Here is a 24170-nt window from a genome sequence, read left to right as displayed (position 1 = left end):
AAAGTTTTGACTGGTAGCGTTATTTGTGGAAAGAATTTTTGTTTGCGACCGGATCTTTATTAAATTATTATATTTCTATATTAATTAGGTTTGTGTAGAGTCGAATCATCGTGATACTGATAAAAGGATAAAGGTTCTTTAAAATGGCACATACAACAACTGGGACTAACAACTTGAAAATTTTTAACACTTTGTCATTTGAAGCAAAAGAAGAACTTGAGGAGGTAGAAAATTTTAATCTTGTTTGTAAATATATGCAATATTGCATTGAAGCACTGTTGCACAGATTGTTGTCCAACAATAACATGCTAGTGGGACAGTGTGGTTCAATATTTCTTTTTAATGTTAAATTATTTGTAGTGAATGTGAATGAATGTAAGCTACTTTATCCTTGCGTGGCCGAAAAAATGACAGTCCTTATAACACGGGAGTTCTTTTCCATACACCTTGTTCCAGTTTATGCGTTACGATTTATGTTACTTTGTGGTTAATTTTTTGGGTTTTTTTTTAATCTTTTTATTTATGGCTGATAATTTAGACAACGCAGTAGTGACCACTAGGTTCAAGCAATTGCGGTTAAGTGTCTTGCCCAAGGGCACATACGCCCACAATGGTGGCAGCGGGTAGCCTTGAACCCATTACCTACGGGTTAGAGGCAGACCCGCCAACCACTTTGCCACGGTGCAGGACAATTCTACAGTGTAATGCTGCACAATTAAACCAGTTGCTGAATATATTATATATATATAATATTATATTGAAATGCTACTACAATCCTTTTAAACTTTTAATTTAAAAGAATGTCTTGCAAGAAGATATTCCGCCAAGGAAAATAAAAGGGTTATTCCTTGCAATTAAAATGTTAGCAATTTCAGTGGTTTAAAAGTAAAAAAACGCAAAAGTTTTTTAAAATTGGCATTGCTGTGTTAAGCCCTAATAAGGCTATGTACAGAAAATCCTGCAAATCTTTAAAAAAACAGTTTTGAAAAAAAATGTTGTAGCCAGTCTAAAACTCTAAAGCTCCTCCTGGACCTACACAATAGCGTTAACATTGTTTTTATTTCATAGTTGATCAAACGAAAAAGTCTACAGACCATAATTGACAACCCGTCATAGGGTTGCAGTTTTTTTTGTTTTTTTAATACTTTGGTTTCTTGAAAGTGAATTAATTCATATTTACAGAAATTGGAAAAAAGTTTGAACCTCATTCAAAATCTGCTTGAAAATATAAGTTCTGAACGAGAAGCAAATGATATACTCACTAAGCATGTAAGTGGAAATTTATAGTTGTGCGCAGAAAGTAGAATAATGAACAATTTTAACCAGAAAAAATGTCTGTAACAAACTATGTCTAATTTGGAAGTTGGAATAGTTTAACTAACCAGCAACTGTAGTACTTGGTATTCGCTTAAAATAAAGAAAAAACACTGTTTACCACTTTTGTATAAATTATACAGAAATAATAGTCATCAAGAATCCTTGAAATTGCCTACCTTACACATCACTCAATAATATAACTTGTTTCTACTTTATAGGTTTATTATTTGCGTTATAATTGCGATTGCCCCTTTGATAATTCTGGTACTTGAAAACAGGCTGAATATTTGCCTTTTTCTCGTATGCGCAACAAAGTATAGATAGATAGTTTGTAAAATAATACTTGTACATCCGCAAAGAAACTTTATATTCAATAAGAGATACCTTGGATTTTCAAAAGTTATGGGCTGCGGCCACATTATTATGTAAGACCAGAAACTGTCTGCGGGCCGTTCAAAATTCTGTCGCGGGCGTATGTTGCCCGTCCCTGGTATAAGTGCTTTCACCCAATCTAGATGTTGTATCTCTTTTAGGACTTTTTATCTCAGGCACAAAATTAAAACAAATTTAAAAAAAACACACCACACATTAAATAAATGAAACACACTATAAAAAATAGAAACTGCATAACTTTTTTTTATAAAATAAAACCCTAAACGGAAGCTACCAAATACATTTAAACAACATACATATGCCAACCTTTGGAAGAGTTGCTGTGAACTGTGGTGTCATCGCATTGCTTCTATCGCAGAAAAAAATTAAGTAAAAATCTTTTTTGATTTATTTGTTTTTAAGGTTTCGATTGGCAACACAGAGCATGAAAGTGTGTGCATCGGCTTGTTATGTAAAATACTTTCAGATCGACAAACTGCATCAAAGGTAAGCTATATTCAAACTATGTAGCTGGAGAACATGAACTTAGATATTTCTTTCTGAATCTTTTTTTTTTTTTTTAGAATTACAAATCTAGAATTTCGAATCTTTTTCTTTTTATGGGCGAATATCAGTTTTACCCAGTTACCCACAAAAATCAGTTTATTGACACTACAATAGTAGCTTTGTTGGATCACGATCTAATAAATGGTAAAAACTTGTCCTATTGCCCAAATTTTGCACCATGTTATTGGTTGCCAAATGTTTTGGGTTTGGATTTTAACATTATCCATTACTCATGGACATCTGAGAGATCCCGTCTTTTTCTGCTGGAAGAGAGAGCTCAAATCCCAGCAAAACGATGGTGTGAAAACGCCTAATCCTAACAACAAAAGATGCCCAAACAGCTAATTGGAAACAGATATTAACTTTAAAAATGACATTGTAAACGTTTTCTGTTGAACGTTTCATGCAAACAAAGATAATGTTTCTCACAATCATTATTTATTTAAACTTTTTATTAAATTGAATGAGATGGCATCATTATGCCCGAACTAATATTTGGATTGGAAATACAAAAAGATTAGAACATCACAAATTCTAATTTCTGTATTGTGCATCCCTACATGACATATATAAGTTATATAAATTGTAGTTTTATTCTCAATATTCTTCAAATCTAGACCTTCCAAAACTTAATGATGGTGAACCGGGACAGTTTAAATTGTGTTCTTTTGCACATGAACATCATTATTATAGAAAAATTTCGCAAACTGACTGATGCTGCACGTATGCAGGTAATGTGTGGTTTTTTAGTATGCATTATGTAATATGTATATTGGTATATATGGATGGAAAATATGAAAAAGAGAATTAAATAAATGAATGCCACCATTTATACCAATTACCCCCTGATGTAACAGGGCAACTGCAGTTGTGATAACATGTTTAACCCATGTGGGCGATTGTTTTTGTGGCATTGCAGTTATCAGTTAGATAGTATATCAGTAACCACTGTTCGCTGGGTCAGAGCAATAATTGTCATTGAGCATTGAATTCAGTATCTTTTAGCAACAATGACTACTTAAACCACTGAACCAAGGTCTAACTTTATAAAACATTATTATATTCTAGGTATTATGGATTGTGAATGAACTTGTGCGTACCTCTGCTAATGGAAGCGAGAACCTCTGCATTGCTTTGATGAAACAAATTGTTGGTAATATAACAATTTCTTTGGGAAACCACTAACTAAATGTCGTTTGAAAACTTTTAAAAGATCATAGATATAACTGGAAAATGATAATGACCTATGGTATGCTCTAAGTTGTTGTATTCAGGAAAAGCTAAAAACTTGTGTCTGAAAATTAATCACACACAAAATAATGGCAGCCCTAAAATTGAAAACTTGTATATGCAGAGATTTGAAATACGCCCAAATGTAATCTAAAAGTACCACTAAAGTTTCTAAAAAACGAAAGGGGTTGTAGAGAAATCTCAAGTAAAAAACCCTGCGGAAAAAAAAAATAAATTGACCATGCGATAATGCATAAAATTTCTCCTAAGAAAAAAATGCCATTTAACTTTGATCGTTCCTACTTTAACTACCAAAGTTGGACGAATCCATACAAAATCAACAATTACTTGCTAATTAGTAAAGTCAACAATTACTTGCTAATTAGTAAAGTAATTGTTAATTTTGTGATTTTAAATCAAACAAAATTATCTAAAATTTCATATATTTGATTTGATTTGATTTTAATTAGGAGATTAAAGAATAAACTTGATAATTAATTATTGTGGAAAACCCTATGGCAAAGAACGACATAAACACAACCAACTGTTCGACGAAATGGAATGTATGGTGCCATTCATGTGCTTAGTAAGAACAACTGCTCAACAAAAAAGAATCTTTGTGACCACTTATGTGCTTAATAACAATTGGTATAAAATAGCTCCGAAACTGTTGTTGAAACATTTATATCATATTTAAACAAGCTGTGTTTTTTAAATAATACAGAAATTTCTTTGTCTGATAAACAATTTTAAAGTATATATTAAACTTAGTTACAACTATTTTAGGTGGTGGGACTTCAGCAAAGAATGTTTGGATGTGTGAGAATGTGCTTGACATGTTAATTAACAATCAAGCTTGGGTGGAAAAGTCAATTTCTCTTCTTCAAATAACTGTTTACACTTATCTAAGATTGCTTCAGGTCATTTTTAACGTGTCTTTAAAAATTTTTTTTCTGAAATGATAAGTTAATAGTTATTAAATAATAATATGTCTAGACTTTGCCTTTTACCTTTTTGTTTGCCCTTTACGTTTAACTAGATTCAAATGGTTTACTATGTTTCACAGTTGTGTCTTGTATACCGGATCAAACCTGTGTCATCCAAAACTGTATCTTGAATTTGTTTTCTATTGTCCACAGGATCATTTCCATTCAAACTTCACATCATTAAGACAGAAAGAAGCAAATTTTGTTGTTACTTTAATGAGAGAAAAGGTTTGTGTTGTAGTTTTGTGCTCTTGTATATAATATTAAAATCAAAATTAAAATAAAACAAGAACTAAAAATATAATCATTATATTATAATATATATTAACTATATATATATAATACATTATAGCAAAGTTTTGAAAAGTTTAAGCTGAATGAATTTTTTGTTATTAATTCTGTGTTTCCACCTAGTGGATGGAGTGTTGTTGCATCGGAAGGGATCTTATTCGATTAATGTCAGCAGTTGCGAGAATACCAGAGATTGAACGATTATGGTCTGATGTTCTTTATAAACCAGAGGTTTGTGTTTTCAAGATAATGTTTTAAAAAACGAATGCTTAAAAATGTTTTTAAAAACGAAAGAATCTGAAAAAAATCATTTTTGGGTGCGTTGGTTGAATGAATGTTTTCTTTTTAAATATATATCAAGTATGAACTTTAAATGGTTTAATTTTTCGATTGAACGCAAGCTATGTACCACATTATGATGACTCAGCACTATCTTCAATACGGTCGACAGACTTTTTTTAAATGGAAGTCATACAGCTGGTACCAGGGAAACATAATGAACGTTTTAATATCATACAAGGATTGAAAATGAACTAATTCAAAAAAGAGTGCTAACTCAGCATTTTGTGTTTTATTTGAAAAATTAAAGAAACTTAGCTACGTTTCTTCGAAAAAGTAAAACTATAAATATTTTATACATATATATAAAAAAGGCTATAAATATTTTATATATATATTATATATTTTTATTGATATTCACAAAAAAGAAGCGTTTACTGTAATAAATACAAATAAAAAATTAAATAGTTTCCTATACTTTAGACACTAGAAATGGTCAAATTGAGTGAACTATTTCTTATGGGAAATACCATGTATTGTAGCACATCATTTTTTTTTACCTAGGCTGTTCGATTTAAAGTTTTGTTCTACATTATTTCAGAAGCTGTTTCGTTTTTAAAAACTTTAATGGTACCTTTATATTTCATTTGGGTGTCTTTATCTATATTTCAGATTTTTTTGTTGGTATGCTCTTTAAAAATATCTTGAATCCATATTCCTGGCTTAAACTGTTGTCAGTTGTATTCTAAAATTTAAACAATTCACGCATACTGTAATAATTTAAAATAACATCTTTTGGACCTAAAATAAACATAGTTTGCCTTTTTATATTTTATAATTATATATTTTCGGCTGTTAATTTCCGTGCATAAAAGTTTGAATATTGCAGACCTTATCACCATCCTTCACTGGCGTCTTAAGTTTGCTGCAAACTCGAACTTCACGTAAATTTCTCACATGTCGAGTTACACCAGATATGGAAAATAAACTTAACTTTATTCTTCTCAAGGTTTGTTATAAATAGTGATATGATCATATCTTTTGTGATGTTGTATCATAATTATATGTGAATGTGATGTTTATGATTTACCAATTTGTCTTCGCAGCTAGAACACACAGTAGAGAGATCAGATAATGAATAATGATTCTGTAGTCAGTTTAGAAATTTAAAAGAATTATCTTATTTTGTTCAGGTAAGGTTTGGAAACCACAAACGCTACCAGGATTGGTTCCAACGTCAATATCTTGCAACACCCGATAGTCAAACCTTACGTAGCGACCTTATACGATACATATGTGGATGTATTTATCCATCAAATGAAATTTTGTCTTCTGATATTATACCAAGGTAATATTAATTTTTTCTTGATAAACAGTTGGTTGGTAATTTAAAAAAAAGAACATGTTACTGTTGTTACAGTGAACCTAGAATCTACTCATGTTCTTTTAACTATTATAGTACATTATTAGTGCCTGTAAACATATTGATCTTTTATTTTAAGTTCTTTTAGTAACTAAGGTAATCTTACTTAGTTTATGGTAGATTGGTAGTAGTGGTAGTGCAAAGCACAAACTTTGCTATGTGTTATTTTATATATTTCCCTAAGAAGTCATAATATTCATGTCTCTTTTATTAGAGCTCTGCTCTTTTGTTTGTTATAGTATTGCTCATGAAATACATTGGTAATTACAGTCAATCAATTTGTGGCATACAGTAGTTGAATGTAAAAAAAACTCCTGCAAGTTAATTTTAAATACCAATATTTTAATATTCTCTATATGACATTTTACCCTTTGCCATTAGCAGTAGCAAAGTCAATACGAAAACGGAGAACTATTTTATAGATTCTTCTATATTTAAGCCCTGCTCACTTGTTGTTTTTCTTACAATAATATGTTGGTCACATGATTTATAGATGGGCTGTGATTGGTTGGTTACTATCAACATGCACGTCACGCATCGCAACCTCATATAGCAACCTCGCTCTTTTTTGGGATTGGCTTTTCTATTCCCCGGATAAAAACAGCATCATGGATATTGAACCAGGAGTCCTGGTGATGCATCAGAGCATCCGAAGTCATCCAGCCATCACCACAAGTTTGTTGGACTTTTTATGTCGAACGATGGTTGAGTTTCATCCTCCTATTAATGCTCAGGTAAATTTTTCATCTGATAGAACTTTCATCATGTAATTGTAAAACATTAAAAAAATGACTGGCTGTGCCATCATTTTAGAAATAAAAGTGTCACTTAACTTTGACGTTTCCAGTGGAGGCTTAGGAAAATTATATATTGTTTATGTTTAATTTGATACAATGAATGCTTCTTCTATAATAACAATAATGGACAATGGTATATTAAAATATGTACAACATAGACTTGGTTATGTTATTTTTCGATTGAACATAGCTAAAATAACAATCCTATTGGGAAATACGTGTTTGTGTTTCGAAATGATTTGTGTAGACACTAGACAAGACATATAATGATAGTGATGATACTGTTGGGTCTCATGTTAAATATTGCACTACATCTGTCAACCTGTTTATTTTTATTGTTTTATTACTTGTTTAAGTTTATTATTAGCAAATTTGTTTTTATTACATTCCATAGCTTCTTGATTTGATTTTATCTCCAACTAGTTCATTTGATTGATGAAACGAAAAGTTCAACCAACAATTGAAAAAGGATTATAACAGACATCAGTGTGTATAATATTACATCAATTCTTTCATACATCTTACAAATAGGCATTTTCCCTTTACAATTTTAAACCAAAAATCTGTACCCAGAAAAAAGGTGTCCTAAAATTCTTCTATGCAGATAAAACAAGGAGTTCACTTGGCATTGAGGACAATACTTGAAAAACGTGTCGTCCAATCCTTGTCACCTATTCTTGACAACCCCAAGCTTGATAATGAGCTTCGTGGACTTATTCGTGCCAATCTTAGTGAATTTTGTTCTCTTCCAATTGCTGATGGTTTGTTTTAACTTTTAAACAATTAATTTGTCTTTTTTAGACCGTCTTTATTGCACAATGTTTATAACACCTGCATTTTAACCTGAAGATGCCAAGTTTGGTGCTTAATGCTTCTATCATTGAGGGTGTTTGTAAGCAAAACTGTTAACACAAAAATTGCCTAAATAAGTGACTACTAGTAGTTTGTTCAAAGCTAGCTTTTAAAAAGAAAAAATTCACACAGGAAGTAACTTACCATTGGGCATAACGCATTGCACATGAGCCTAGGTGTATGACGCCATCATATATAATCCACATCGGTTTTCTGTGTTATAAGTTGCCACCCCGCACAAGGATAATTATTGATAGTGAACTTAACAGAGCTTTCGTTTCAGGCAAACCACCTTTAACCCCAACCATACCATTGGAGGCCTCAGAAACTTCTTTGTTACCAGGAAAACGAAGCGATGACATCATAGAAGAGGAACCAATGGTCATTGACGATGGTAACTGGTGTTTGTGAAATAAAACTGTTTTCATTCTTTTTTCTCATACCATTTGGTAGTAAGTCAAGGATATTTTTAGATTATATAACCAAAGTCCTATAACTCTCTTAAAGCAATATTTTTTTTCCATTTGTAAAAATCTTAATAACACCAATTTATACATTAAGATTCCTGGCGGTCTTAAGCTGCCTCTGTGTTGTTGTATGAGCTACTTTTCAGTTACATTTTGAGAATAGTAAATTTTATTTTAAAGTTTCATACCTCAGCAGATGATTCTGACAACGAAACTTTGGAAAGGAAGTCCGGTAACAATGATGTTGATGTCAGTCACGACTCGAATGCGATCTTCAGTGACGATGAAGAGGATTATGGTAATCATGGCATGGATCATCAAATGCTTCAGTTTCTTTGTGATTCTGCATTAAACTATAAACCGCTCAAAAATATATAAGCATATTTATATTGTAACCGAATGAATTTATTCAAATTCTCTTCTTTAAACAATATGATGTTTTCAGGAAAAAAAGGCACAGATTTAAATATATGGCGGGAATCCCCTACACCAGAACCGCGAGATATTAACTCGGACATGGAGAGGTAATTATTTTGTTAAACAGAAAATATTTTGGAATTCTTTTCAAAGACAGAAATATGTACAGAATATGTATAGCCATTGTTTATTTGTGGTGGTTTTACAAAAAGTATGTATTAGTATTGGTAAGTAAACTCAACATGGGCGCCGATCCTGGGTATGTGGGTATACGGCGCATACCTCAGAATATTTATAGGTATGCGGCATACCCATTTTTTATCGCTTAAGCCGTCTAGCGGTCTCATTCTAATCACTAAAGAAGGAGCGCAATACGTTACATTTACCCGTGTAAAAAGTATTTATTGCAAACATTTTAATACTTTACTTGATCGCATGCGTGAAAAGGCGAATATTCAACCTGTATTCAAGTCCTGCAGATAAAATAACCAAGGGGACAATCGGTATTATGACCAAACTATCAACGCGTGAATTGCTATTGTGTCCTAATCAATTACCAGGCCAGACAATCGCTATTGTGACGCAATGAATCCACGTGTGAATCCTTACTATTTCGTAATAAACATGCTGCATGGTTGAGAAAAACATCGTAAATATAAAGCAGTTATGCTTCTGAAACATATTTAGGTTGTATATTACTGCCTGTTGCCACGTTTAATGGGCAAATTACATTAAATTTATACGCAGCTATAAGAAAGGTAGTGCAAAGTTTGTGTTGCGAATTCCCGCAAAAAAATACTAATGCGCACATATATAATGACGTATATGACATCATAGTCAACGCACAGGTGCGCGCCGCATACCCCAGATAATTAGGAAATCGAAACGCCTGAAACTCAATACTTGTAAAGCAACTTTGCGTCTAAAAATCAAATGTTAAAGAAGCATCCACCAACTTACTATCTTATTATATTTGCACAGATTGGATGACACACTTCGCGATCTAATTGGTCAGTTACAACGAGCAGATTTAACAGATCTTGATGAAAGATGTGAAAGAATGCAAGATATAATTGATCATGTCTTATCTATGGTTCGTAATAGATAGTTGTGTTTTGAAATTATAATTTTGTATTTAGCTCTGATAGTATTATCGTTATTTTGTCTGTCACATTAGAATTATTACAAGGGTCCAGGTGACGATATTTGTCGAACTTAAACGTTTAACCAGCAACATAGAAACTAAAAAAAAACTTATTTTGGAATAGGTCCCTATATTCTTTGCATATTTCTTTATTGAAATTGGTCTCTGGCGTCTTATTATCAATTCAAGCAGTATGTTTTGTAAGATGAAAAGGTCACCATAGCATTTGAATTGTTTTTAGTAACTTAGTTTGAAAACATGTAATTTTTAAGAATATGGCTCGTATTTTATTTAAAAACAAGGTAATAACATCATTTGTCAGCAAAGAAACAACAATTTTATTTGATCTCTATGTTACTCTGGGGCTCCTGCTTCTAAATTTTGAGTTAAAAATGTGTTTTGTGTTTACAGTTAAATTGTGATTTATATTTAGAATAAATGGTTTTTAGCAAGTTTTGAAAAAGTTTTGGCTAAAATCAACTTTTAACATATTTCGTTGTTATAAGTGACGCAAATCATTTTTCAAATTTAAATTTAAACAGAATTTAAATTAAAATTTCAGAAAAATTAACTGCATCCACTTCTTTTTTAGGTTAAAGGTTATTTAATCCTTTGTATAACTTTATAAAAGATTTCTATCCTCGTTGTAATACGATATCTATTGCACACATAGGATGAATTCGACAACGAAGTATCAACACCCCTCTCATCTTGTTTAACTCAACTACTTTCTGATCATTTTTGTAAATCAATCATCACGCTTGCTTCATGCGACATCACCGATGAGTATGTTATGTAAAATAGACATTTCTGTAATTTATCGTAACTTGGAATCATATAGTTTGCACTTTTTATGTATATATAGTAGGGTGGGGGAAGACAGGAAACCTTTAGCACATAATATCTAAATATTCTGATTGTGTTTTAAACAATTAGCAACGGTCTATGGAAGACGCGAGGATATGGTTTTATAATTCTTTAAATGTTCTTTGTTTACTACCAAAGGGGACGAGAAAATTGAAAGAAAAGGTGTCCCATCTTCCCCCACCCTACTATACATATTATTAAATTTGCTGCTGTTGTATCTGGCATAGTAAAATACTTGAATGGTTTTTTTAGGTGTAAATTTCACACCTTTTGATTCATTAGGATTAATTAGTAATCATTTATCGCACAAATTATAAATTTAAGTTCCAATGATTCAATTCCATCTATATGGGAATATATTTACCAACTTTAAAATCAGCTCGTCAAAGGGATAACAAATGAAAAGTCAAAATTTGTGTATTGCTAAAAATGCTCAAACTGTAATCTTAAGGTACCACCCAAGTCTAAAAAACGAAACAGATTTAAGCATTTTTTTTATTTAAACCTCAAATTCAAACACTGTCGTACAAAAATCGGCAGTCGGATATGCATGGGATTTCTCTTAGGAAAAAGTGTCACTCAACTTTGAGGGTTTCTAGTTTCTAAACCATTAAGAAAAACTCATTTTTGGTTTTGACTCCGCATAATGAATGCTTCTTTTTTGAGAAGGTATTAAAATAATAAAATATAGACTTTATTATGTTATAATTTTTCGTTTAAACATACCTACATATTATGCTGACTCAACATTTTTTATCCTATTAGTTAATTTTTAGCACTTTTTATATTAAAATTTTTACTTTGTCCCACTGGTCAATAGTACCTGGTTCACAATTTTCTTTAGAAAAAAGTTGGTTGTTCACATTAAACACATTAGCAGAGCTAAAAAGCTTACATAAAAAAATCTTCTGCCTTCTATGTTGACCTTACTGCGAATGCGCCCGTCTTACACAAAGTTCCCTGTTTTTTTATATGTTTGATAACTGTTTGTCCATCGCTAAAGAAGGTTTGTCTTTCGCAAATGCAATTTGCGACATGAATTCTACCTTAAAAATTGCCCAGTTTTTTTTTATACATATATTCACAAAGTAGAAGCATTGCTTATGCCAAATTATACCAAAAATAAAATTTAATTTATATTTAGTAGTTTAGAAATCAGAAATGGTTTAAGTTGAATGGCCTTTTTTCTAATGGGAAATCCAATGCATTGTCAAATTATTTTTACTCCAGTTCTCCGATTTTTTAGAAGCTCTTTGGGGTATTGAAGTTTTGGTGGTGCCGTTAGATCACATTTGAACATTTTATTTATATACTAATTTTCATTTTTCGTTGGTGTTCCTCTTAAAGGTTTTGATTTTATTTTAAATTTTAAAGCTTTATTTGAAATTCTTTTTAATTTAAAAATTTTTTTTTCCAATACAGATATTTAGAGAGATGTGTGGAGAAACCACTTTATGTGATTTTCCGTAACTTATGTCAGAGTAAAAAAGACGAAGATTCGTTTGGTGTCCTCCTCTCTCTTCTTTCAGAGATGTACAGCATCCAATCTCGTTTGGGATATCATCTTCTTTTCTTTTTGGCTGTCAAGTGAGTTTTTGTGATATAGTCTTTGGATTTTTGCTGTTTTTCTTTACCAGACTATCAAGTTCTTTTAAGAAAATAAGACTTTGTATGTCCTGTAATAAAATTTCTCTACTGTAGCTTACAGCGTGTTTTCTCAGTTAAGGAGACTTTCTTTAAATTTTTTTTTTCTATTTCCTTAAACACTTATAACCGAATATAACATATATATGTTTATTCTTTATTTATCTTTTTAAAAGCGATAACAAAGATCGTGTTATTAATTGTTTATATTTTTTAATTTGCCTTTTTTTTCTGTATTTAATTTTGTTTACATATTGTTTTAATTATACCAGAAACCAAACATTAAATGAAGACAACATGTTTATATACGAATCCTTCGCACAAAATACACAACTTGGTGACGTATACAACTGTCTTATGATGGATCTTAAGCATTGTCAGGAAGATAACAGCACCATGCTCGTGTTTCTTGTACCCCATGTTTATAAAGAGGTAATATCAAATATCAACGTTGTATCTAATCACCACCTGTGTCAATTATCTTTGATACAAACTGACCACTTTCATGTGTGCAAAATTACATTTTTATAATTGCATATAGGCCTAATGTTAAGAAGTAAATACACATCAATTAGAGTAACCGTTATGTTATATAATAAAAAGTGTCACATGTGCATACCAACAACACAGCTTGTGGTAGTGCCTTTACATGTCTGGAATACTCTGGTTACCAATGAAGTAAAAAACGTAAAAAAAAAACGAGAAAGGCATGACACAACTATATCTTTGCCCTTAAAAAGTACTTTTACTGCATGGTTTTATGTACAAAGTAGTAAAACAAAATGCCTTAGTATTGGACATGCATACATATCCATTTGTACATAAAAACTGTAACCCTGAGACTGAGTCCTAAAATCTGTTTCTCAAATACAAGTTTAAAGCACATGCCCAATGTATGTGATACTTCGTATGCGTTGTAGCAACCTCACCCACAAACTACACACCTAACTTTGTGCAATCCATTAGTAAATAATGCAATTATATCTTCAGTTTCCTGAACATTGCATTGGAAACAGTGAGTTGCTGAACATAATAGTTGCGGTGCTTGACCCACAACAACTAGAAGAACTCCAATGTTTAATTATGATGGGAAGTCTATGTATGATGAAAAAAGATGGGATACTCAATGTATTAGGTAAGTAGTAAACATGCCTTATTGAGCTATGTTATGTATTGGACATGTAGTTTACTTTTACTTGCCTTTAAAAAGTTGGCTGTTTCAGTATTGAGTCTACTGGATAACTTCATTTTAAAAATGATGTTTGAAAGTTTTTTTTTATGCTCGTCTGTTGGGTGAATGTTGGTAAAGTCTTGAAAAATATTCCTAAAAAAGGAAAACAAAAGATATCTGTGAAAAAACAAGTTCCTAAGAAGACCTGCATTAAAATAACTACAATTCTCATTTATTCACATAAGGATTATCAAAAACTGTGTTTTATTCAGTTTCAAGTCTGGAATGGGAAAGTTTTGAGCAGTATTGTGTGTGGCAATTATTCGCAGTGCACGACTTACAACCTGATTTAGCTCTACCACTTCTACAAAAATTAAATTCAAAAAATCACCCAGAAGCTCTTTCCATGCTGTTGCTTGCATTTCGTCATCAAAGGTTGGTGATATTAGAAATATATATTTTGAAATTATACTGAAACGAAGTGTTTATATAGTTAATGTGATTGCGGAATGTCTTATTTTATGAACCTTGCATATCTAAACAGTTGTACACACACATACGAAGTACCACATAAATCTTTTCAACTCAAACAGTTGTTTTTGTTCTTTTCCAACTCATTTCTAAAGATCTGAATTAATTCTATGTCTTTAGTCTTTTATTTCTTGACCTAAATAAAATCCTAATATGTATTTCAACATTTTTAAATAAAATCGCTAGACATTCGTAATGAACAAGATTCACAGGAAATCTTAAGGTTGATGGTTAGAGAATATAGATTGATATTTACTCAATCGACAGATTTCTGGTTTTCAATTCCCTTTGTGTGAAAACAGCATAATTTGTTTTTTATTGGTCATTAAACACACATAATTAATTATGTATATTATTAAATTATTCTGTTATAAATAAATACACATTTTATATATATTATTAATAATATAATTAGTAATTAATCGTACATCACAACAACTCACAAAGGTATTTGTTATTTGTTGTTGCAACTACACTACACCATCCTTTCATCTTTAACATATAAATACTAACTACGCGTGCGCACAAGGTCGGACCAAATACCCTACAACCCTCGTCCCTCGGCTAAAAACGTTTCGGCACGACATCTTAGTGTGGATGGTAGAATTGTTCCTTGGGAGTTTGAACGATGTGTTTAATAATATTTTCTTCCGCACCGTATTTTGTTGGTCTCGCATTATCGGTCCCACCTGCGCACGCGCAGTGGCGGCGCATTTGCAATGCCGCTTGGCCCAAGTATAATCAAAGTATCACCGTTCAAGCGGAGACGCTTTTAAAACACTTTTCGTACTCAGAGTGTCCAAAAACCAAGAGCGTTTGCAATGGGTTTAAAGTTTAAACAAACTTGTTTGGTTTTGTTTGCGTTTTCTTTTTTAAAATGTAAAACTACTTCCAAATTCCGTTTGTAACTTTTTTCAACAACGAGAACAAATTGTCAATGTTTTTTACCCTTTCCAACTTTTAAGTTTGTGTAAGTTCAAAGTATTTTCTTCAATTTACCGAAAATCCATTTCCCTACACCCGCTGGGTTATTTTGAACACAAATTGACGTTCTGTTTGCCGTCTACGAAACAATGGGTTGGACCACTCGGTGTTTCTATGGCTCATACCTTTTATAATTGGTCGCTATTGAAACATTGTTTTTCTAATTAATCAGAATGAAGAGACATACCAACGAAACATCAAGTCGTGTATATGGATATACTTGCATGTTATCTAAAGATGCCATTAATTTTCAAAAAAAAAACGAAACAATAACTAAAATGAGGTTAAATCGAAACATCGGAGTAAATCAATTCGGCCGTGCGACAACGCATGGAATTCCCATAAGAAGAACTGTCACCCAACCCTAAACGTTTCTAGATTACTAAAAAAACGTTCACTAAACTATTAAAGACGTCTAGTGTGTTGTGATTTATGCTTCTTCGGTATAAATGTATAACAAAATCATAAAATATTAACTTTATTATATTGTTTACTTTCTACTGCCCTGTTTTGAAATAGTCCTTCCTAGAATGTTAATAGTTAGTTTAATTAAGATTAGAAATTAGGAAAAGTCCGCACACATCGTTGCTATGTGGTTTAAATTGCCAATAATAAAATATAAAATTTAGACCGACGCAAGAAATGGTTAAGCACGTGATTTCACGTCAGTTTGGTGATGGTGACCGCTTCGCTACGTCATTACTACGTCACTGGGCAATAGGACACATGAAGGAACTTGCCGAACATCTCACTGTGTTGCTAAGTAAGAGTAAACCGAGGAACACACCACCACGAAAGGGGTTGCGGCAAAGGTTTGCGTTTTAATATATAGTATGTGGATGGTACCAGTCGGCAACATATATCCATCGTATGTTGCATTTTGTTTGTATAGAATATGTCGTCATAGGTGCGTTTGTTCGGTCGTTTAAGGGTTTTGTTACGTAATGCATTAGACATGTAGTTATGTTTTTAAGTTGAGAAAACGCGGGAAATATTTTTGATTAGTTCAGCAAGCAGTTTGTTGTGAGACAGAAGTCGTGACATCGAGTTTATTGAGATTTGCAGTCAGAAATATTGCCCGATAAACAGTATCTCAATTTAACAAGAACATTTCAATGGAACAATTGCACAAAATTGTCAACCGTTTTGGTAAATCAACCAAGGTGAAGTTGTTAAAACTGACATGCTGCGTTTTTCTGGTTCAAATCGGCTTGCTACTGATCGGGGTTACGTGTTTTCGGTATGCATCGTCCAGACCTGAACCTTACCCCGCCTTACAAAGATTGGTGAATCATGTTGATCGTTTCTTGTGGTCAAGATTTCATTTAGATTCTATCAGCGTTGAATTAGAAGGTGATGACGTTGTAGGGTATTTACCGTCCACGTCAAAAGTAGCATCTGATGACGCCACACTTGATTTTTGCGATCCATCCGCGGCAAAGCTGATTGGTGCTTTAATGTTTCCACTACCACCTACTCCCCCACCAAGCTATGACGTCATAAGTAAGAATAATCTTCAAGTAACACCTGGCGGTAGCTACCGACCACCGAAATGTCGTGCTCGTTATAAAGTGGCGGTTATTGTTCCGTTTCGTGACAGAGAGAATCACTTGAAACATTTGCTGAGTCACCTTCACCCGATTCTGCAGCGTCAGCAAATCGAATACACGATCTACGTCATCCGTCAGGTTCATGGCTCTTTGTTTAACCGAGCCATCTTAATGAATATCGGGTTTGCACAAGCTTTACTTGAAGATGATTACGACTGCTACATTTTCCATGACGTCGATTTGCTGCTTGAAAACGATCATTGTACTTACCACTGTCCGAAAATTTCCGATCACGACCGAAGTAATCCGAGGCATTTGTCGATGTCTGTTGACAAATTTCACTACGGAACAATGAGCTACGACCTTGGCCTCTGTTCTCCCATTCCATGTAAGTGTTGAATGTTTCATTTAATAACGATAACTCAATGTTTTGTATTGTAATACTAAATTTTTCAACAGATGAAGCGACTAAAATGGAAGTTTTTGGAGGTGTATCGGTTTTCACGAAGGAACAATTTCTCAGCGTGAATGGATTTTCCAACTTATACTGGGGTTGGGGGGCAGAAGATGATGATTTGTTTCTTAGAACTTGGAGAAGAGGTGAGGGGGTGTGTGGTAATGTTCGTAGCTGTGCGTATTGAAATTGACATGAAAAACTCGTTACTAGCTAAACTATATAAATAAGTTTCATTTGTATAACACACAAGTAACTGATGGCACTTCCGCGCTTTCAGTAAAATGTTAAAACATGTTGTATATTTATTTTTTATGCTTCCAGGTTATAAAATTGACCGAAGTGAAACAGAGAAATGCACGTATCGTATGATCGCCCACTCACACGACGGTGAAAACCCAATGAGTGCCATGCGTTATCTTCTTCTTAAACAATCTTTGCAGCGACAGAACCGAGATGGATTAAGTAATCTCCGGTATTTAGATTTTACATGGTTGTTAATGGAATTGTGTGGGGGTTATAGTAGGGTGGGGGAAGATTTTTCTCGTCCCATTTGGTAGTAAACAAAGAACATTTAAAAATTATAAATCGACTTCTATATAGAGCATTGCTAATTGTTTAAAACGCGATCAGGATACTTGGATATTATGTGTCAAAGGTGTCCCATCTTCCCTCACCGTACTATATTGTTATATTTGTTGACCTTAGGTTCATTATAGTTCGAGAACTTATGGCTGTCTGTTTGAAAAAAACATTAGTTCAAATATTAAAATTACATTTCACAATGTAGTAGTTTTCCTATAATGTATCAATTGTAACGCTTTTTATTGTTTAGACTTTACAGGAACTCATTTTGATTTATGAATACTAAACAGCGTAAACCAATACATTTTTAGGTATCGTGTTGTTTCAAAAACTCAACTTCGGTTGTTTACGAACATAACCGTTGATGTAGGAGGACCTACACCAAAACTACTCAAACTTATGCAGAAGATGAAAAAGAATTTCGGCAACGATCGTCTCTTCTCATGCTTTGACGCACTCCTTTGGTTGTATCATCAACTCGCCGAGGATCAACCACCTGAAAATAATGGTTAACGTGACGTAACGATGATGTAAGCATGACGTCATTACATCATGCACAATTAGCTCATCAAATATCTCATGCAATGCGTATGTAGATTCGGTTAAACGGCAATACAATATTTGCATAACAATAAACAGCACCTCGCTGTTATTATTATTCTCATATCTTCCGGCATTTTGCGTTGATGGGGAAACTGAAGGATCCAGTTACCAACTGTTGCTAGAACATTCAATTAATATTTTCCTGCTTCTATGCAACGGAAGGAACTACGAATTTTCTCATTCTATTTGGGCGTTTCATCTTATGCAAGACACGGTTGTGTTTATTCGAAAACAACATTTAGACGAGTGTAGCTCGCACTAGAAATTATTGTTTAATTTTACTTGGAATCACGCGTGGTTATGTTGAGAATACTTTCGTGTTTTCTGATCCTGTGCATTGGAAATGTGTTATCGCAAGGGTGGGGTACATGGGGTAACTACATACCAAGCCCCACTGCAGCTACAAGAGAGCGATCGAGGAACTGCACACCAACTGCTAGTAAGTAAATGTGCAAATATTTTGTATTGTTTGTTTTTTTGCCGAATCAGAATGTAACTGTCGGATTAGTGTTTCTATAAAAATCTTACGCCTTAAAAACTTCAACCGTAAATGTAAAGTACTCCCAGTAGGCCAATGGGTCGCTGCAACCGAATAAAAGTAATTTGTAGTATGGTCGTAGGAAACCTGCGTCCAGTTACCAAGCGCATTAGTTTGGAACTTCCCGTTCAACAATAAAAAACGTATTTGAGTCAAAATCGGTCAATGATTGTTTAACCGAATTCAACTTTAGATTGTAATGTTTTTAAATTAAAAAAAAATATTTGGATTTACAATAAGTCTGGCATTTTGTTTCAGCGACCACGTGTAGAAATGATTATTATATGGAGATGTACACCGGATGTGCCAACTTGCAGTGCGGAAACAGTGTCGGTTTTATCAACGAGGTTGTCTCGTCTTGTACCGGTGTATGTGACTTGGCCACCACCTCCAGCACTTTAACTTGTTCCACCGAAGCGGGTTGCACGTGAGTAAAATATATAACTCATAGTAGGTTGGGGGAAGTTGGGACACATTTTAACTCTATTTTCTCGTCCAATGTGGTGGTAAACAAGGAACTTTTGAAGAATTATAAAACTATATGCTCAAGACTCCCATAGACCGTTGTTAACTGTTTAAAACACGATCAGGATATTCGGATATTATGCGCCAAAGATGTCCCATCTTCCCCCATCCTACTATACTTGTAAAAAAAGCATTTGAATGTTTAGTTTCCAGTGCCGTGTCATAAGGGTTATTTCTCGCCTCTCCATGTTACCTACACCGTGTGTTCTCCAATAATGAAACTTAACCGTAACAGTGGAGACAATCAAATACAGTAGTATGAAACCCAAATGTTGGGTAAACATGAAGGCGTCAGTATGTTTTTAACAGTTATTACTTTTAATTTATTATTTTAACTATTTTTATTCGATCGAAAATCAATGTCGCATAAATTAATAGCAACAAAGGGGCGAGTATTAACGTCACAATGACAGTCGTTTAACTTAACCACTATGGTTAAAACAATTCTACAAAATTATCATATAAAAAAGGTAGCTGTCAAATAAACTAAAATCTGCTCGTAACTACCGTAGTGAATACATTAATCTTACTTATTTTCCAGTCTTAAGTTTGTATATCAATGCCTTGGTACCTGCACTGGTACGTGGACAACATGGACGACGTCAAGTTGCAGCCAGAACTGCGGCAGTGGTACAAGAGCAAGGACAAGACTTTGTAAAGATGTAGGGGGTAACGTCGTTGCTTCGTGTGAGGGTGAGTCTTACTATAAATGTTCTTTCGTCCAAAAATCTAGTGTGCACAAAAAATCAATTCTGGACGCACGCGAAGCGATACATAAAACAGAAAATGTCCGGCGCCGTGGTAAAGTGGTTAGCGCGCCTGCCTGTAACCCAGAGGTAATGGGTTCAGGCCTCGTCGCTGCTACCAATGTTGCGTATGTGTCCTTGGGCAAAACACTGAACGGCAATTGCTCCAGTGGTCACTAATGGGTTGTCCAAATTATTAGCCATACATAATCAAAAAATAATCGTCCACAAAGTAACATACAGCTCGTAAGCTACCACGAGGTGTATTAACACCCGTGTTGTAACGACTGTCGTTTTCCGGCCACGCGAGGATAACGGAAGTTCATTCATTCAAAATATTTATAAATGTTGTATGTTTAATAAAAAAAGAACGGCCCAACTGTAAAATATAGTCCAGAGAGTTTATCATATAACTGTTCATACAGGGGGCAAGGGATCGAGTGTGCAGAACGTATCGGAGAGTTGCAACACCGTAAGTTGTCCCGTATTTTCAATATGGTCTTCATTCTCGTCATGCAGCAAAACTTGTGGTAGTGGATCTTATACTCGATCAAGAGTCTGTCTTGCCGCAAATGGTCCAAGTCCACAGGTTTGTAAAATAATTACCTTAAAAATAAATTGTGTGATTCTGTATGTGGGTTAGCGGAGGTGACCCTTTTTCTTATAAGCAATTAGAAAAATTCCACTTAGGTACAAATAGTACAATTATATAGAGAATTAGGAATGAGTTGGACTCTATGACCAGAATCCACGATCTATGAACAGTAATGCCCCTACTCTACTATCTTGTAAATCATATGATTACTGTTTATCAAAATAATATGTCCAACTGCTTGTTCTCCAGGGTGTAGGTTGTGGTGCAAACAATTTAAACCAAGAGACCGACACTCGAGTGTGTAATGGACATATGTGTCCTTACTACACAACATGGCAGAATGGGACTTGTTCTAAAACATGTGGATCAGGTAGTGCTACTGATACAAGGACATGCATGTACCTTTCTACTGTGAGTTCTTTGTGTCCGGGAGCTCAAGCCAATGGTATTCAAGTAAGGAAATCAGATTTATTGTTTAATATTTTTACACAAATTACCTCACTACCATTAAAGCTATGCTCTCTTGTATCGTTGAAAAATTAATTTACTAAAGAGCTATATAAATATACGTTTTGTACAACTTTGGAGCCGTGTATTGATTCGTTAACTTAAAGAGGTAAACTTGTCGCCGCTTTAAAACGTGATGTTAATTTCGGGATGCCGGTAATAATAATGCAAATGCTAATCGTGCGATCCTTAACTAAAAAAATAATGTTTTTTTGTATTGTTTTAATTACCTCAGAAACAGACTCGCTGTTTCGACAGTTTGTAGGAGTGGGGTCGGTAGACAATTGGCTAGCGCTTTAAAACAGTGAATATAACGTGCTAACGTCGATGCTCGCCTAGCAGTGCAAATATAGTAAATTTATTATGATACTTTAATATGAAATAGAAGTAGATTCTTATCTTAATATCATACTGTTTTTTTTTTATTTATACGCCATAACGAAAACAATGCCAAAAAGAACTCTACGGACAGGTTCCCGATGTGTAAACTTTTTATATCATGTTACTTGGAAGTTTTTATATCACCCGCGCAAATAGGTGTTTGGGAGTAGACAGGACGTTCTATTCGTTTGGACTTAAGAGGATTCTAACATGTTTTTGTGCTGTTACTGATGACTGGTGTATCATATGTGACAAATACATTATCTAAAATAAATCGAATCAAAGAAAGCATTAACGTTATCCACAGATACGCACTTTTATTTTTTTGCAAAGACAGTGGTTTAAAATGGAACACTACACATATACGCGCAACCACAAGTTAGTGGCGCAACCCTCGAACTGCATCTTTATGTTCAAAGAATGCTTGTTATTTCAAATGCGTTAATCATAGCATTAATGCACATTTTGTCAGCAATCCTTTATCTTTGCTGCATGTGCTGTAAACACTATTTCTAGTATCTGCGTAAGATACTACCTCGTTTAATCAAAATAAGTTTTTATTCCAACAAAAACACTGCAAACGCCAAGAACGCAACCATTCATGAAACCGTGATGTAACAATGCATTATAATGGGCATTGTTCGCGTTAATAGGCTTCTTCATTTCTTAGCAGTTTAGGTGTATTCCTAGGCCGTGTATTGAGAGGGCCATGCCTGCGCACATGTAACCGAAAACTAAAAGTCTTACTAACTTACAGTACAAATTGGAATTTCAGTACCCATTGCCGTGAGCGAAATAATAACATAACGGCAAGAGCATATCGAAGAATTTTCAAATTGAGGCCGCGATTTTCGATGTAGTGTTAAATAACGTGAACTTTACTATAAAAGCTACATTGCAGTTAAGTGTGTAAATAACTCGTGTATACACGCGCGGCACAGATAATAAACTTTTTCTTCTGCTATCCTCCAAAACAACTATTTTTTAATTTCACACAAGGGATTCTCGTGGGTATGGGTCGTAGCCCACGAGTTCAATTAAAAACATGTCAATCCACGTGGTCAATCTTGTTTCATGGTACCACTGGTAAACCGATCTAAGTCCGATCGTCGCCATATTTTTTACTTGCAATACACAAGATACAACATCTATATGTAAGAATGTTTCATGATAAATAATATAGGATAGAAGGAAAAGTTTCATTTACTACATATCAACATACAGAACAAGAATCAATCATGATTATACACGCGTTCTAAGCTTATCAATTCAATCTTATTGTTCACGCATAACATGTAGAGACAATCCCGATTATGACGCAATCAAATACCGTGAGTTATATTTCGACACAGATAAATGTGTTACGTCACAACGGACAATGAAGCGAGTGTAGAGCAGGGAAAAAGTATACGGAAGTTATTTTGAAACTTTCCTTTATCGGAAACACGGTGCAATTAAGCATGATTAATGATTATTTCATGCTTTACTTTCACAAAACCAGATGCTTTAAAAATATTTGGCGCAAAAATTCCAGTTGAAGTAATGCTTCCATCACAAATTTCATATGGTTCACATGAAAAAACAATATACTACATTTCTTGTGGTTCGTCATAAAATAATATCCTAGGGTTGAGAAAATATAACAATTCGCTAGGTAGATTGCCCATTGTTACATAACAAAGAGTCATGTATGGCGTATGCATTACGAGCAACATAGCAGTCTGCGGGAGAATCCGCTAGCTTAGCCAATGTCTGAGCGCGTGGTTGGAATCTTGTATCATACTCTCACGTCGCAGTTCATGACTAAAAAATGATTTAGCATATGTATGGAATGAGGTCGACCAATAGATACGGTTATATTATGCTAATTTATGGCAAATATTCTCAAAATAGGCGGTTTCTTTTGATTGACAACACTTGAAAATGAGTTATTCTGCGATTCGCAAACCAGATGCTTTTATAGCAGTTCGCAAACGGATGGGGTAAAATGGGACACTTCAAAATCTTTGTTAATTTTCAGCACTAAATTAATTTATAAATTATTTTTTTTTATTGGGAGTGCATGTAAATAACAGAATCTAATAATATACCCTGTAAAAATCGAGTATAAACATTCTTTGCTACACTGCGTACTTAAGTTTTTAACGTGTTACTGTTAGTGTCAGTGTTACCTTTACCTACAAAGTAGGGTACATAATCTATAAAGAATACAAATGCTGTTTAATTTATAATAATAATAAAGCTAAGACTTTTGCCACAAATATGATATTGCTACACACTTTATCTATATTTGGCATAAGCCACTTGAATGTGAATGAATGAATGTAACTTACTTTATCCTCGCGTG

The 24170-nt window shown here is 33.7% G+C and overlaps 2 protein-coding genes across 4 annotated transcripts in view; both read left to right on the top strand.

Annotated features, from left to right (window-relative positions):
• Positions 1-55: 55 nt before the first annotated feature.
• LOC100176679 (integrator complex subunit 3-like) overlaps positions 56-24170 on the top strand; it is a 33412-nt gene continuing 9297 nt past the window's right edge. Inside the window, exons 1-22 of one of the 3 annotated variants that reach the window (XM_009862744.3) lie at positions 56-224; positions 1183-1269; positions 2113-2196; positions 2874-2987; positions 3325-3409; positions 4273-4406; positions 4626-4700; positions 4887-4994; positions 5932-6051; positions 6236-6390; positions 6959-7199; positions 7867-8023; positions 8398-8508; positions 8778-8879; positions 9027-9105; positions 9980-10091; positions 10816-10928; positions 12432-12596; positions 12926-13085; positions 13644-13788; positions 14097-14259; positions 15969-16151. In XM_009862744.3, the coding sequence (XP_009861046.1) occupies positions 144-224; positions 1183-1269; positions 2113-2196; positions 2874-2987; positions 3325-3409; positions 4273-4406; positions 4626-4700; positions 4887-4994; positions 5932-6051; positions 6236-6390; positions 6959-7199; positions 7867-8023; positions 8398-8508; positions 8778-8879; positions 9027-9105; positions 9980-10091; positions 10816-10928; positions 12432-12596; positions 12926-13085; positions 13644-13788; positions 14097-14259; positions 15969-16151 (2774 nt within the window). In that variant the 5' untranslated portion in view covers positions 56-143. Of the gene's footprint in view, positions 225-1182; positions 1270-2112; positions 2197-2873; positions 2988-3324; positions 3410-4272; positions 4407-4625; positions 4701-4886; positions 4995-5931; positions 6052-6235; positions 6391-6958; positions 7200-7866; positions 8024-8397; positions 8509-8774; positions 8880-9026; positions 9106-9979; positions 10092-10815; positions 10929-12431; positions 12597-12925; positions 13086-13643; positions 13789-14096; positions 14260-15511; positions 15769-15968; positions 16152-24170 lie in introns of those variants that run through there. The other 2 variants (XM_009862743.3, XM_018815105.2) reach the window with 2 other exon arrangements.
• Positions 16158-19492, top strand: LOC100178997 (beta-1,4-N-acetylgalactosaminyltransferase bre-4). The gene is made up of 5 exons (XM_002124287.5): positions 16158-17277; positions 17349-17489; positions 17668-17818; positions 18240-18970; positions 19328-19492. The coding sequence occupies exons 1-4, from the start codon at positions 16455-16457 to the stop codon at positions 18439-18441; spliced, it is 1317 nt and encodes a 438-aa protein (XP_002124323.2). The 5' UTR covers positions 16158-16454; the 3' UTR covers positions 18442-18970; positions 19328-19492.

Source organism: Ciona intestinalis, unplaced genomic scaffold (genome assembly GCF_000224145.3).
Source record: "Ciona intestinalis unplaced genomic scaffold, KH HT000034.2, whole genome shotgun sequence".
Taxonomy (NCBI): domain Eukaryota; kingdom Metazoa; phylum Chordata; class Ascidiacea; order Phlebobranchia; family Cionidae; genus Ciona; species Ciona intestinalis.
The sequence above is the reverse complement of the archived record's forward strand: the minus strand, read 5'-3'. Positions and strand labels throughout refer to the sequence as shown.

Excerpts from the sequence above, each read along its gene's own strand:
- LOC100178997 (XM_002124287.5), top strand. The coding sequence starts at position 16,455 with ATGGAACAATTGCACAAAATTGTCAACCGTTTTGGTAAATCAACCAAG. Across the intron at positions 17,490-17,667 it reads TCTTAGAACTTGGAGAAGAG|GTTATAAAATTGACCGAAGT; the intron begins GTGAGGGGGTGT and ends TTATGCTTCCAG. Across the intron at positions 17,819-18,239 it reads GATGGATTAAGTAATCTCCG|GTATCGTGTTGTTTCAAAAA; the intron begins GTATTTAGATTT and ends ATACATTTTTAG.